Here is a 16118-nt window from a genome sequence, read left to right on the forward strand (position 1 = left end):
TACTAGGGCCTGACTGGGGTCTTCCTTCAGACTTCAAACTTTCATAAACTTTTACAACCTTCACAACCTTTTACAAACATTTTACCCATTCAGAAATAACCATCATTAGACTAACTTAATTTCAATCCTTGTCCTGAAAATATGTGTTTTTATATTTTGTGCTTTCTATTATTAAATTCATATAATGTTTCTCATTTAATTTGAATTCTTAATTTTTAGAAACCTTAATTTCCCAATGATAACCAAAAAGTAAACAACCAGCATTTCTCAGATTGACGTGTATGAATACACTTAAACATACTCTTATTTTCAAGCACACCTTTAAAAAAGCACAAGACATTACATCAACAGTTCCAAATCCATTTAGATTTTGTGTGGTAAGCTAAAAGCAGGTGAACTTAACTTGTCTAGCAATCAATGTTTCAGTATTTCATGTTATTTTAAAATATCTAGATGTTTCATAACTTTTATTATTTAACCCAGCAATGCTCCAACGTTTTTAAGTTACCAAAGACTTTGGAAAATTAAGAAAAGGCAGGGGAAGGAGCAGACAGGCCTAGCAGGCAGCTTGTCCCGAGAGCTGCAGCTCCCAGGCCTCCTGCACTTTGGATTTAAAGCTGACACTTCTCTCCTTTACCAGGGGAGGGCGGCACTCCTCCCTCTTTGCAGCTTCTGCAGCTTGTGCAACTCCGGTCTTCTGGGAGAATTTGGAGCATTTCAGAGACTTATTTTTATAAGTTTTTCTTTAATTATATTATCTGGAGGCTTAGAAAGACATGACTAAAAGTGAGATTCTTGAGGCTGCAGTTGGGGGGTTGAGTAGCCTTGAGGATCCCCATCCCCCAGGGACCAAACAGGTTTTGGAAGAAAGGGGTCCTGGCGAGTGGGTCAGAGCAGAGCAAGCAGTCTAATAAAATAAAAGTGTAATGGGTTTACCTGTCACATCAAGTGTCACCTATGGCTCCATCCCTTCATAGATGATGTTCTTAGTGGGGGGCCAACTGGATCGTTGGGTCCCGTCAGTTCAAGGCCATTGTGTGGTTAGGTTCTGGTCCCGGGGACTCCCAGACCCCAAGACAGTCCACCTTCCAGTGGCCGAGCTTGTGACAGAGGGGGCATGGCCCTTGAGGTGACATATGGCTTAAAGCTGAGTTGCTTGTTGCTATAGGATGGCTTTCTTGCTCTTTCTCTGCCCTGTTTTGGTTGTTAAAAACTGGAAGTTATTTCTATCAGTTGGTCAGCGGGAGCCTGGGGTCCTAAGGCTAGTTTATATAATTTTCTTTTGATGTCTGGGGCTGTCTGCTGGATAAAATGCATCCCCAAAGTGCTCAGCTCACAACAGACACAAAGGACTCCTCTAACAGGCTTTCTACTTACTACACCCTTAGGGAGAACATGCTAAGGTTTGGGTGGTAATGAGTCAGTTTCTGATAGTAGCAGGACTGCTAAATAAGTGTCTCACTCCAGGTGCCTGTGATTTTGAAGTAAAGAAAGGGTTAAACCCAGGCGGCAGCCCTGTGGAGGGGGGTGAGCTCAGAAGAAGGCAAATCAGGGATTTCTGGAGGTTCTAGGGGCCTGGAGGTGGAGGCACAAAGGATGTGGCAGGAGGAGCGGAGTTCAGGGTAGTGGTGGAGCTCAAGAAAAGGGCTGAACATAGGGAACCTCAGGCCATTTCCCTAGGCGGTATAATTAGCTGTGTCCTCAGTTCACAGCTAATGATTTAACTACATTTATAAATTTGTTTCCCATTTGGATCATATTTTGATGTACATTATTTTAAATCTCATCATGCTTCCCGCAAATGAAGACTGTTAGATTTATGGGATAGGTTTTACAAAAGGAATTGATTTAGGTGGTTATGAAAAAAGAACATCTTAAAGTGGGATTTTTTTCATTTCTGTTCTTTGACTTTAAGTAATTTTATAGTATTTATTGGAGCTGGATAATTAATAAAAATGTTAATCAGTACTTTTTTCACCTCTCTCATAAGTCCAAAGATTTCATTTACTTAATAATTCAAATTTATTTTAAATTAAAATTTAATTAACCAAAGTAAAACCATTACTGGTTTAGAAAATGATTAAAACACTTTTATCTCATTGATTGATGGCCTAAATGTTTAAGTTCTGTTCTGAGGTACCAGCATATTTGTTCTCTAAATGTCTTCCTTGCATGTGCTAATTTAATACTCCTTAAATGGAAAGCTATGTACAAAATCTTTTTGTTAAAACATTTTCCAGCCCTAGCCAGTTTGAGTGGTTAGAGTGTCAGCTCTCAGACTGACGGGTCCCAGGTTCGATTCTGGCCAGGGGCACGTGCCCTGGTTGCAGGCTCAATCCCCTGCCCAGGTCTGGGTGCCTTGTGGGAGGCGAGCAATTGATGTGTCTCTCTCACATCAATGTTTCTCTCTCTCTCTCTCTGTGTGTGTCTCCCTTCCACTCTCTGAAAAGCAATGGAAAAAATACATATTCCAAATATACAGGTTTATTTTTTTCATTTTTATTTCCTATAAATTACATATTAGTTACTATTCTATCACATTGTTCTGCAGGCAGTTGACTGGTGGAGTTTAGCTGTCCTGACGGATGAACTGCTAACCGGAGCATCCCCTTTCCCTGCCGATGGGGAGAATTCCCAAGCTGAGATACTGGGCAAGACTTAGCAAAATAAAGTGAGTGTATTGTTGCCTCAAAGGAACTGATCACATTTCTGTAATTCGACTGATGGAAAAAAATAATTTTAAAAAATGGGGATAGACAAAATTAGGTGTCTGTGGTTAATTTCCATTAATAATCATGTAGAAAGTAGATATGTAACCTTTATATTTTATGTGTCCAGATAGGCCTTAAGTTTCATAGGGAGAGTGTCATGATTTTTGCATGTTTCAAAGCACTTGGCATTGGGCCCAAACCGCTGTACATTTGCAATGTGGGGTGAAGGGCAGTTTAGAATGCGGGGCGAAGAGCGGTTTAGAATGTGGGGTGAAAAGCCGTTTAGAATTCGGGGCGCAGAGCCGTTTAGAGTTCGAGGCGCAGAGCCGGTTGGCACAGAGCCGGTGGGCGCAGCGACTGGACGCAGCCTCGGGATGGATGTGACCGTCTCAGAGCTCATGGAGCTCTTCCTGCAGAGCCCGCTGGTGACCTGGGTGAGTGCCCCTGGCTCCCAGCCCCAGTGTTGGTGCCCGGGCTCCTCTCCCACCCCCCTCGGGTCACTGCAGACCTGACCCGCCGGGGTGGGGGCTGCGGGTGGCAGGCAGTCCGGGGACTCAGGGGTCTTAGCAGGTGTTCCCAGCTGGGGTCCGGACAGTGGCCTGGGGTCCGGAGGTGTTTCCAACTCTGGAGCCGGTGCTCCCTGGGTAGGACCCTTCAGTGCCCCAGCCCTGGCCCGTGGGTACACCTGTCCCTACCGGGGTGCTGGGCTGCCAGTCCAGGAGTGGACAGGGTCGATGTGGTCGCCGTGGCCCCTGTGGATTGACCACTCAAGAATAGGGCTCACTCTCCCCAAATATCCTCATGTAGTTAGTTTTTGAACCCAAGACCAGCCCTTGAATGGCCGTGATGGGTGGGATTGGGGGTCTCAGAGTGGGAATGTGTACAGTCTGGGGTGGGCACAGTGACTTCCAATAGATCAGAGACAGGAGAAATTTGTTGAAAAGTCCCCTTTACTTTTGTTTTTCCCCTTCTGGGTGCTGGAGAAAAGTGGGGGGAAGGTGTTCCTCCTGCTGCCTCCTGTCTGTCGCCTGGAGAAGGAAGTGAGGGGCCCTGGGGAAAGGGGGCCTTGCGCCTACTGAAGCATGGGGGGCGTTGGGGGACCCCTTCAGCCCGCAGGCCTGTGGTTGTCTGCAGAGCTTTAGGATGTGCTCGGGGTGACTTGTGCTGCCTTCTCCCCAACCCCTCCTCGCAGGTTCAGACTTTGGACCCATTCCGAAGCGGCAACTGCGACAACTTGAGTTTCTACATGAAACTGGTGGATGGCATCTTTCTGAACCAGGTCATGCTACAAATGTAAGTTGTCTACGAAAGTGTTGCCTTAAGGGTGTAGAAATGGGACCTGCGGTTGCTATGGGAGGGTCTTTCCCCTGGCCCGGGGGCGTCTCAGTCCGAGTGCCTTTGCTGCCACTCCTTGGGGCGAGAAGAGCTCCCGGACAGCGGCTGGCAGCTTGTTTGGTGACGGGAATTTGGAATTGAAGGACTGTCAAACACTTGGTGTAGGTGGAGCAATTAACTTCCAACTCGGGTACTGAATGTGGTTTAAGCAATGAAATTAAAACAAAAACCTCTTGGGGATCCAGGAAGAGTAACAGACAGTGTCTGGTTACAGAGGAGTCGGTGGGTCAGGAGCATCTGTGAGTGACTAAGGTCTCGCTCTCAGAAGCCTGTGATTAGGTTCTAAATGACATATCTATTAGCTTTGGCAGCACTGCTCCAAAACCATTGGCGAAAATGAGTTTTCCTGAGGTTGTCCCCTGGATAGTCCAGTTCTGGCTACCTCCCCCCCCATTCTGTTAGGCCCTGAAAATTACTGGATTCCATTGGTGCAGTGATGAGTGAAACTTCAACCCGCCCTTACCCAAGCCCAGGACTGTTTAATTAAGAACATTAGCAGTGTCCCCAGCCTTTCCATTCAGCTTTTACACCCAGGCAGAGGCAGAACAAAGGCCGGGCACTGTTTCTTTCTTCCTTGACCTTTTTTTTTTTTTTAAATATATCTTTTATTGATTTCAGAGAGAGGAAAGGAGAAGGAGAGAGAGATAGAAACATCAATGATGAGAGAGTCATTGATCGAGCCCACAACCCGGGCATGTGCCCTGACTGGGAATCGAAACCCGATTGCCAGGATGCCAGGTCGAAGCTCAACCACTTAGCCATGCCCGGCCGGGCACTTCCCTGACCTTTGGAATTCCTGAAGCTTTTACCACTTGCCTGTAAATCAGGAAAGCCTGCTGGCCGTTCCTTTGAGAAATGCCAGTTCATTGCCAGTTCACATTTGGCCTGAGGCTAAATTCAGTGAAGGGCCTCTCGCACAGTAAATGGCGGGGCTCTTTTGCAGTGTTGTTGCAGTTAGCTGCTGCCTTCAGAACTGATGGGGGAAGCAGAGGCGGTCAGAGCCCGGCCCTACCCTGGGTGCGTGTAGTGTCTTTTAGGTGCAGCCAGCATCCCGGTGTGTGTTGATGAGGCCCTTTGGCTCCTGGCACACCTGGGGTGGTCCCGTCTGACCTAAAGGGAAGCTGAGGTGACAGTAACAACGAAACAGAAAAGCCCTGCATGTTCTCTAAGTTCTGCTATGTTAAGAAGCACACGTGTCACCTTATGAAATTTCTCAGCACTGTTATCACAGGGCTGGGAGGACAGATGGAACCGTGAACACAGCCCTCATTTGAATTAGATATCCTTGCCTGTGTCTTGGGACAGTCACGTGGGGGGATGGCTTTGTCATGAAAAGCAGATGTGGCAGCTAAATGGTCCTATTGAGCCCGTTCTCTTCAGATAGGAAACCTTCTTTTGACACAGAATTTTGAGGAATATCCTGCACATATACAGATGAGTGGAATTATAAGTCACTTGATTCAGATTTCTAGTCTCATCACGACCAGACTAGACTTTTGCCTGAGAGCGGAAAGTAAAAGACACTTTTGGGGCTTCCCACATCAACTACTGTTAGCATTTCTCGTAGGCTGCTCTGGGCACCATATAGTGCCCAGTTCTGATGATGCCAGTTCTTCCAGGTGACTTGTGTCCCTGGGATGTAAAATCACAGGCAGGACCTGCCCAAGACCCATGCTGGTGACAGAGGAGAGGACTCATGTGAAGTGGAACATGAATGATTTTTACTGATGTAAATCAGAAAATGTTCCTTTTTTCCCCCTTTTCTCTCTTGATAGTTCATACATTTTGGTATGTTCAGTTTTTAATCCTTTTAATCTTGAAATATATCTTGGGGTAGGTTATTGATTTTTACACGGTGTAACTTTTGGGGTCTGCACTGCTGGTGGTTTGTGGGTGCTGTTAACAGTGGGAATGGCAGTGACTTTGATTAAGGGCCTGAGGAGGTTGAGGGCCTTGTTGTGGGGCGGGAGTGATGGGGCTCGTCCAAGTCTACGGCTCAGCAGTGGCAGAATTAGGTTTACTGGAGCCACACTCGTTACAGCCTCACACCCACCTAGACTTGGAGAGGACTATCCGCCACCGGGCAGGGAGGTGTGGCAAAGCTGGGAGATGCCATTTCCATTCTCCTGTTTCTTCCCCCAGTGATCCCAGGCCTGGAAAGAAGCCCATCCACCGGAATGTCAACAACAATGCGAACCTTCGGATTGAGAACTTGAGCATCCTGGTCAGAAATATCAAGACCTTCTACCAGGTGAGGGCAGCTCTCAGTTCCCCAGGAGTTCTGTGCCCCTGGCAGTGTTGTCACTCACATGATTTCCCCACAGGAAGCTGGGAGGACATTGGGTTCAAGGGCAGACACCTATGTGCTGACACTTCCTTTGTTTTTTTCACTTGCATGTTGTTTTTTTGCATTGTGAGAAGGGTCGGGTGTTGGATTGCTTTACTTTGGCCAGGGAATTTTCTTCAAGCGATGTGCAGAGTATTAGTGTCTGGTGCTGACAGAGCCCCAAAGATGAGCCTCAGGTACCACTGTGACCCAAGCACCAGTTGCACTGGGAGTGGTTGCAATGGGCTCTGGGATGGGCACCCTGATGTGGTTCTTGTCCACAGCTCAGTGAGTCTTTGTACAGCAGCAATTCAAGGGGTTGAAGGAGATATGGGAGCACAGAAGGGTTATGTTGGGTTTGGGGCTGTAACTGATGAGCCCTGAGCTTGCACACAGGAGCTCTAGAGTTCACCGTGTGGAGTGTCCACTTGTCCAGTGCTCACCATACCTCATTAGCAGATAGTCAGTGGGTAGGAGGGCCTGATGGGGAAGGGCCTTGGGAAGGTTGGGTGAAATCTTTGATGTTTATGGTGTTTATATGGCCAGCACTGAAGCAATATGGACCTAAACTGTCCCCCAGGGCCCTGGTTTTCTTGGCACTGAAACTTTTTCACCCATATGAAGTTTTTTAAGATCTGAGGTGAAGTTCAATGATTTTGATTGATGTGGGGGTTGGGGGACCCTAGTGCCTTCTGCTCAGCCCTCTCCTCTCCCTCCAGGGCATCTCTGTGGGTTCCTGGGACCCCAGGAAACATGGTTCAAGAACCACTGAGTGCTCAGTAACATGTCCCAGGTTCACCCTGGGGTTCCACTGAGATCTTGGGCCAGACTGTGCCTGGGACCTGTTCTTAGCGCTCAGCTGTGTTCATTCCATGGCCTGTTGGCACCACAGCACCGTGATTCCCTGGGCAACCTCTAGGAGGCTTACAGCCGGCCCCATCCTTTTAGTTAGAAATGCCAGCTGCACTGAGGAGGCACTGGGGGTCGAGGTGGGTCCTGGGAGAGCTGGGACTGTGGGGCTGAAGTGGCTTCATTTCTTTGGCCAAGGGGAGCCACACTCAGGGCCGGGATGTTATAGGCTGCTGGGTTTCGGCTAGTGCCGCCCTTGTGCTGGCCACGGGCGGGGGCAGCTGGGTGAAGGGGGTGGTGTTGCCACTGAACTTGGGCCTGGGCATGGAAGGCACCTGATTCCTGGCTGCAGGCACCATTCATGGTGAGTGAGTGCTTTTGATGCTCTGTGCTAAGGGCCAGGGGAGGCAAACTGTGCTGACAGGGCCAGAGACAAGACTCCTAACTCCAGCTGCACGGGGGCAGTCGGGGAAAGCAGCCAAGACCAGACGGGGCTCTGGGTGGTCAAGCATCGGTAACACGTGGGCCTTCTGGAAGCTGCGCTGAGCGCTTGAGTTGTGTATGAAGGCAAGAGGGGGGCAGAGCCTCCAGGACTCAGGGCTCATGTGGCAGGAGTCCTTCCTTGTGCTGACTGAGCAGCTGGAAAGTGGATTTTGCTGATTTTGCTCGTGGTGCGTGTTTTGCCCTGGGTGGGACTGTGGAATACTTTCATGAGCCATTCACTTGAGAGACAGTTTTCTCATGTTGAATTTTCCCAAGGCCTGAAGGAGGGCTGAGGCTGTTACACAGCTCAGACTTCTGTCCAAGCCAGGTATTCACCAGTGAGACATGCTTAGGAAAACACCAGCCTCTCCGATGTGGCGACATGCGACCCCAGACAATAAAGTTAAACTGCCTCCAACACCAAGTAGAGAGGGGCCCGTTGTGTTGGGGTGAGGTGCACCTCATGGTGTAGCATCCCTCCCCCCAAGTTCTGGTGCAGACAGGAGCCACAGAAAGACAGTAAGAGGGGGGATGGAGTCCATGCACAAGCTGTTTTGTGGCTTTGGCATCCCCCCGGCCTGCGTGTCCAGGCTGCCATTCTCATCGGATGATCCAGAGAGAGTTCTGGGCTGCTCCGCTGGGCCGGCTGTGTAATCGGCCTTTTCTTCACCAGTGCTCGCTGGCAGGATGCTGAATGCAGAGATGCAGTGAGCTACGCAATAGGGGGACTCCTGAGGAAAGTGGGAAACCTTTTTAAATGGCTTAAGAAGAGATTTTTTGGTCAACAATTTCTATAGTGACCACTTTCGTAAGGCCAAGAATACTCTGGAACCTCCCCCCTTACTCGTCTCCTGTAAAATTAGATTTTTATCTTCTGCTTTGTAAAAACCAAGGCCCATCTGGACAGCGAAGACAACCTGCTCTGGAGGCGCTCTGGGAACGCAGTGGTGGGTCTGGGTGCGAGCCCGCACACTCCAAGGAGGGCTTGTCAGAGACGCCCAGGCATGGGCATGGCTGACGGCCAGTGCCTGGCCCCGCTGTCAAAGGCCCTTGGTGTGAGGGCCAGAAGGCAGCTTGTTTCCCACACCACCCTTCTGACGGGTGCAGATTAGCTGTGACCTATCCCTGTCCCAGGGAAGTCGCTGCTGTACAGGATGGAAGTATCCGCATCTATAGCGTGTACCAGAGACCTGCTGGGCGCCAGCATCCTGGGTCATCAGGCTATGGAGACCCAGCAGCATCTCTCTCATTTTCACTCTGTATTTTCAATTCCACAAGCAAACCATACCGTAAAAATAAAGACATCTTTTAAACAGACACTCACCCCTGCCCCTGCCACCCTGATGTGTAAAGTGTCTTCTCTCCCCAAGGTCTCTGTGCAGAAGCAGACATGAGGCTTGCCTGGTTACGATCGAGGCAGACGTGAATTAGCTTTGACGTTTCACATTTGTTTGTATCCTAAGTAGACCTTCCTCTTCTATAGTGTGTTAAAGTCGCCGCGTAGTGGCTGCACGCTCATCCGGTCATCTTAGTCCTTTATTTTTGTTTCCTGTTCTCATTGGTACCTTTTCCTCTTTGTTTCTGTAGGATGTTCTCAGGCAGGTGATCCTCATGAGATTGCCCGATGTCGTGGTGATCGGCAAGGACCCGCTGTCTGGTGAGTGAACGCTGCCTCCGGGGTGCTTGGCAGTGCCATTGGCTCTGGGCAGCTGTTGGACACGGAGCTCCAGCTGCCAGCTTGGAGCCAGCACAGTGAAAACACGGCATCATTTCGATGCGATTTTAAAGGGTGGGTTTGTTACTCTGAGGCATGAAGCCAAGGGCACACTTCTTCCTTAAGACCAAGTCCAAGTGCAGAGGCATGCAAGGCCATTGCTGCGGTGGGCTCTCCAGGGTCTCTCCTCCTTAGTATATGTGGAATCAATGTCACCGTCACGGGATGGGTGCCCTTTGGTAAGAAAGTAAGACTCTGTTGAGGGCCCTGCCAGTGTGGCTCAGTGGTTGGAGTGTCAGTCCTCACACCGAAGGGTCGAGGGTTCAATTCCCAAAGAAGGGCACCTACCCCGGGTGTGGGTTTGTCTCCTACCCCTGGTTGAGGTGGATGTGGGAGGCAACCAGTCAGTGTGTCTCTCACATCGATGTTTCTCTTTCTCCCCCCTCCCTTCCTTCCACTCTTTCTGAAAAAGCAATGGGAAAAATATCCTCAGGTGAGGATTAACAAAAAAACGCGAATCTGTTGAGGGAGCTCACATCTCCCTTCCACGGGCCCTGTGATGCTCTTTCAGTCTGTGGTAGGCCTCACCAGGAATCCTGCCATGTCTCCCACTGCGCCCTGAGGCCCGAGAGGGCAAGGGTTCCAAGTTCTAGTCTCGCATACTCACTGTGACCTTGAAAGACTGAATGAAATGTGCTCCTGGACATCTTCTAGAAAGTCGGAGCTTAATTTGTACTTGTCAGGTAGCTCCCTGGTGAGTTAAACAGAGCGGCAGATCTCCTCCCTGCCGCATTGTGAGCATCTGCCTGCACCACGGCTCCTGGACAAACACCACGTTCTCTTACCTCTGGGCCTTTGCACATGCTGTTCCCTGTGCCTGGAATGCTCTCGCTCGCCTGCATCCTAGATCTCTCCTCATCCTTTGGGTCTCAGTTCAGAGGTCATTCCTTTAAGAAGCCCTGCCTGATTCTTACTGCAGACTAGATGTCCTCCTTCCAGGTTCCCTTAGCATTTTTCACCTTTTTTTTAGTTTTTATTTTTTTAATATATCTTCATTGATTTCAGAGAGAGGAGGGGAGAAGGAGAGAGAGAAAAAAACATTATGATGAGAGAGTCATTGATCAGCTGCCTCCTGCACGCCCCTGGGCATGTGCCCTGACCGGGAATCGAACTGCGATCTGGATCATAGGTCGATGCTCAACCACTGAGCCACACCGGCTGGGCTTCAGCTTTTTTAAATTGTTGATTTCCTTGGTCTGAGCTGAGAGGACTGTGTTGATTATGACAAAGCTCCCAGCACCCAGACCACATGGGTGCTTGGAAAGGGAGTTATCAGTAGGTTTGTTTCTTTTCTTTGCGTGCTTAACTGTGTCACTGAGCCAATATCGCTGGCAGGAACCCAGTAGACAGTCTCTTGTATGTTTTGAAACTATTCAAAACCCACAATCTGGTAGATTTATGAAAATAGCACTTTTTCTTACTCCTGAAATCCTGGAGAGAAATTGGGCATTGGCCTCCCATGAGAAATGAGGGAACTTCAGCTTTTCTCTCTCTTTTTGTAAGTTTCATAGGAACCTGTAGGGATAAAAATCACAGGATGCGTTTGTGATAAGCGCATGTTTTTACTCACGCAGCCTGGTGAGAGCAAGCACAGGGCTGCCCCACCCAGAGGAGGCAGAGCAGAATCTCCTAGTGCCTTGCTTATGGCCCAAGAGTTTATTTTGAATAATTTTTGTCCATGAAGATTTTTCTAAAATTAATTCTCTACCTTTAAGCCGTTTCCCCCTCTGCTAACAAAACTCAGCAAACAGGAATTCCGTGCCTTTCTAACAGTGCTCTGGGTCGGATTTAGCTTCTCTTGATGCCTAATGGGTGTGAGTGAACGAATGAACTGAATGAATGAATGAATGAATGAATGAATGAATGAATGAATGAATACATGGCTCATGGTTGTCACTGCATGTGACTCAGGTGCTAAGGGAGCAGAACCCTTTGTTCTTTCATTGAGCAGCCTCAGACTGTAATTTTGAGCTTGTGTCTATGTGTGTGTGTCTGTGTGTGTGTCTGTGTGTCTGTGTTCCTGTGTCTGTGTGTCTGTGTAACTGTGTGTGTGACTGTATGTACAGCTTTTCTAGTCTCCTTGCTTACGCTCTTGCTACTAGCAGTGGGCCTACCGAACACCTGTTTCCACTTTTAATACTGTTTTCATCAGTTGTGGCTGGGAAAATGGGTCGTCAGGGCTGTTTAAGTTATTCTAAAGTATGGTATAATAGATCCTTCGTGGCCTCTGCTCTGGACAGAATACATAAAGATTTTCTGTATGAACTCTGCCTTTTTTTTCGGCTGATCCAAGCCCTCCAAACACTTTCTCCCTTATATCAGCTCTGCTGGTTACAGCACCAAGTTCCTGGCCTGGGAAAGGTGAATCACTGTGGGAGAGGAGCTGGTGATGGCTGGAGGGGACTGTACCTGTAATATCCACCAAGGGCTTAGGGGAGGGGACTGATAGTGCGGGAGGGACCGTCACATGGGCATATGGGCTGGGTACTAGCACTGTAGCTGGGAAAGATGTTGGTGAGGCTGATTGGAGGCTTTTAATGACTATGGATTGGAGCCTCCTAGGCCCAATGAAAGCCTCAAGGGAAAAGAATTCATAGGAGTCTTTGAGGCTTTTCCATTCCTAACACTGAGGAGGTTCTACACTTAGCAAGGCGAGGGTTTGACCGAGGGGATGGATCTGCAGCACCCACCTGTATCCAGCATATTCCTAATATGCTAGAGCGGAACCTGGATGGTCCATAGGGACCCTGTGGTCCGGTTCCCACTCCTCCCGCCTTCCCCAGGCTGGGAGACAGCAAGGAGGGTGCAGTTTAGGTCAGTGAATGCCCAGTCCTCAGTTCTGAGACTCAGCCATAGTGTCTCCATCTCAGGAAGGTTGCTCTTAGCGATGTCTCATTTGGGAGGTATTGGGACAAGGCCGCCTGTTACTCCATCCACACCTTACACCCAGGCACCCTAAATGACCCACAGCACTAATCTTAGGGACATGAGTTTGTGTTTTTCATCCCAGGGTCCGTGGCAATACTTTGGGCCATTTTAGCACAGTGTGAGTGGGTGTGGGTAAGTCTTTCAAGAAGACAATGCCATTTCTGGCACTTTCCTTCTCCCCCAAATAGAGCAGGATATGATTAGAAAGTTAGAAAACTATACTTTTTTTTTTTTTTTACCCCAAAACCCCTCTGCACATCACCCAGGCCAGCTGCCTCCATTTCAGAGATGGGGAAACTGAGGATGGGGGACAGAGTACAGCTTGTTGGGGTCATACTGCTCCTGCTAACCAAGCCAAGTCTAGAGCCGCAGCATCTGACTCTGTTTATCAAGTGTTTGGTTCTCATAAGCACATGAAGATGCATAATCAGATAGACAGTGTAAAATGATGACAGAGGACATGTTTGGGCTGCTTGGCAGAGCTGAGAAGGGGAGCAAGACAGTGCTGGTCTGGGTCCGGGCAAATAGGACTTATAAGCATGTTGCTTTTGAGACAGTAAAATGGTAAAGCGTTTCTGTGGGGCAATTTGGCAGTAGGAGAAGCTTAAAGGGTGAGTTTTTCCTAAAGAAGTAAATAAGAATCTGCATTAAAAACTTGCCTTTAAGCTCTGGTCAGTGTGGCTCAGTTGGATGGGTGTCATCTCATGCCCCCAAAAGGTTGCTGTGTCGATTCCCGGTCCCCGCACATTCCCAGGTTTCCAGCTCTATCTCCAGCAGGGGGCGTACAGGAGGCAGCTAATTGATGTTCTGCTCTCACATCCATGCTCGTCTTTTCTCTCTCTCTCTCTCCCTCTCGCTTTAAAAATATATTTTTAAAAATAATTTTCTTCCCTCTTCTTAAAAATTAGCTAGCCGCTAAGGTGTTTAGCATCATTTAGATTAAAACATTGAAAAATTGAGCCTCTGGAAGGGGATTGGTTGAGTAAGTCCGTGGCCTTTGTACAATGTAAGTGTGAGGCCATCAAAAGTGATGTCTGTATGTTGTCTGGGGTTTTCTTTGGAACATTCCAGCCAAACATGGAAACGCAGAAGCGGGAGGAGGCCGTGGCAGGGTAGATGTGAGAGTGGGGAGGCCGGAGCAGGATGCCAGGCCTGGGGCCGGTCTGTTTGAAGTGGGCACGGTGAAAGGCAGAGTTGTGCGCATCCCGGTTCTAGAGTCGGCTCAGTGTTCCCTGCGGAGAGGCCTCTGCCACTGGGCGCTGCTTCCCACACTCACTAAAAAGAGATGCTGATGCTGAAGTTCATGGGTTATCCTGGGACAATATTGATGACAGATTTGAGTGGAAAAGGACCACAGATAGCTATGTACAGAGTTCTCATCTGGCTTAAATAATATACAAACCAATACATGGAAAACAGACGGAATGTGTACACCCAAGTCGAAATCATGGGTAGAGAAATGATTTTTTTAAGTTTATCTGGTCCCCCGCCCCCTGCTCCCCAGCAGACTGGTGTCTCACCAATGAGATTTTATGAACAGACAAGCCTAATAAAATATGTTGCTCTTTGGATTTAGGCAGAAGCATGGAGGAAGTCAAGAACTTGTTGGTGTTGGTGCTGGGCTCTGCTGTCCAGGTAGGGCTTGGGCAGGGGTGGAGGGGGCCTGCCTTCAGCAACCTCGTATTTGGGTTTGTGGGGACAAAGCTCCCCCTTAGTGAGGTAGGAGTGAAGCTGCCTTCAGCCCAACACGACACATTCCTGGCTTCCTCAGAGAAGGGACCACTCAATAGGTGGCAGTCAATGCTAGTGCCAGGGCACCTTTGGCAACAAGCAGGTGGGGGTTCCTCAGCCCAGGGTGCCATTAGCAAATTGTCCCCAGTATAGAGACACCTAGAGCAAAGGTCAGAATCTACACACAGCCTGGGGGCCCAAATCTGACCCACCCTGTTTTTAAAAATAAACTTTCATGGGAACAGAGTCCCACTGGTTTCTTCATGTGTTACCTCTGGCTGCTCTCGCACCACAACGGTAGAGCTGACACCGAACGACCCGCAGACTCCAAGATACTTTTACCACCCAGCCCTTTGAAGACGAAGGCTGCCGCTCCCAGGCTTAAACCCAGTGTTCTTGATCTTTATTGTTTAAGAATCTCTTGGAGAGCTCGTTTCACGTGCATATTTTAGTGTTTCACCCTATGTCTTCAACCTGATGTGTTTTTTTTAATAAACAAGCACCCCAGGTGATTCAGATGTAGGCATTCAGAGCAACTTCTAGAGAAACCCGTCTCAGGGGCGGTAGGGAGGACACATTCTCGGAGGAATATACAGGAGGGAGCCGGGGGCTGGGCGGGCAGTTGGTCTGGAAACTCTGTGCTGCGCTGGGCCCAGGTTGCCTCACTGGCAAAATGCTCCCATTGACACGGGTTACCCTCCACAGTGTGAGAGGAGAGAGGAGTATATAAACCGGATCCAGGAGCTGGACAGTGAGACCCAGGCCGGGATCATGGCCCATATTCAGGAGGTAGGTGTGTCGCTGGCTTCGTGGGGCTCAGCTGTGGACCCCGCTCCCATGAAGACAGGAGGTAGGCTCTCTCCACCAGGGAAAAGTTTAAAGACTATGTCACCCATTGGTGATTTTTCTAAGTTTAGGTTTCAGACACCACAGAAATGTGGATCCTGTTTGGAAGGTTAGTCATCAGCAAGCTAAAATAAAATGGGGGTAAAGATTAAAACGTTCTTTAAAACCTCCTCAGTCAAGTCTACTGCCTCCTCTTCTTGCCTAATATGGAATCAGACTACTTTTAAGTAGTGTCAAGTGGTTTGGGCTCCAAATTTGATTTACAGGCCCTGAAAATATATTCTGGCAAATATCACCCTGCTTCAGATGGTTGATCTTCATGGAGAAAGATGCTCTGTGTCAGTGACATGAGAGAAACAGGCTGCCACCACCTGGGAGGTTAGGAACCACCAGGTCCCAGAAGGGCTGTCACCATAGACTCTGCTCCTGGGGTGGGGCCTGGAGGGCTCTGCAGTGAGGACGGCCCCTTTGCATTGACCTTGTCGGATGTGGTAACTGGAAACTGGGCCTGTGGGGCAAGCCCCTACCTGAAAATGTGTTTCCCTGACACTCCCACACCCTCCCTTCCAGAAGCAGCCTTGTATGTTTTAAGTATCTTAGGAGATGAGGTTCAGCCTTCAGTCTGATTGGACAGGTGAGATGAAGGCATGAAAAAGACAGGAGCACGAGCACATAGGAGCAGGTGTGTGACCGGCAGGGGCAGCTGAACACAGTCCCCTATGCCGGTGCCGGGGACAGGCTGGGCTGATGGGTCCCCAGCCTCCAGGCACCATGGGTGCTGGGTTCTGGGTTCTGAGTCAGCACTGGAGCAGGAGATGGATGCAGCTTGCTGTAGTCTAGGGGAAAGTCAGCACTGTGGTAAATACACTTAGCCATTCATGTGGGCAAGTGGCCACCTGTCAGCCTAAGAACAATTCTGCCTTTTGATTTTCCTGGTGTGTCCACGTGTTTTGAAAATGTATGTACCTGGGGACTAGGTCTGCCACTCATTGTCTTTTCTACTCAGCCAGTAGGATATTTGTAATAAAAGGGGGTTGGAATGCAGCCCAAAGAGTCCTGAGGGATGATGAAATTC

At 49.0% G+C, this 16118-nt stretch overlaps 1 protein-coding gene across 1 annotated transcript in view; it reads left to right on the plus strand.

The window, feature by feature from the left end:
* Window positions 1-3085: 3085 nt before the first annotated feature.
* Window positions 3086-16118, plus strand: part of LOC148091705 (protein Daple-like) — a 60918-nt gene continuing 47885 nt past the window's right edge. Inside the window, 6 exon segments of the mRNA XM_087823773.1 lie at window positions 3086-3145; window positions 3904-4004; window positions 6249-6357; window positions 9352-9421; window positions 14043-14101; window positions 14903-14986. Coding sequence (XP_087679899.1) covers window positions 3086-3145; window positions 3904-4004; window positions 6249-6357; window positions 9352-9421; window positions 14043-14101; window positions 14903-14986 — 483 coding nt within the window.

The sequence above is a fragment of the Miniopterus natalensis genome, chromosome 13, assembly GCF_054644295.1.
Source record: "Miniopterus natalensis isolate mMinNat1 chromosome 13, mMinNat1.hap1, whole genome shotgun sequence".
In the NCBI taxonomy this organism is placed as follows: domain Eukaryota; kingdom Metazoa; phylum Chordata; class Mammalia; order Chiroptera; family Miniopteridae; genus Miniopterus; species Miniopterus natalensis.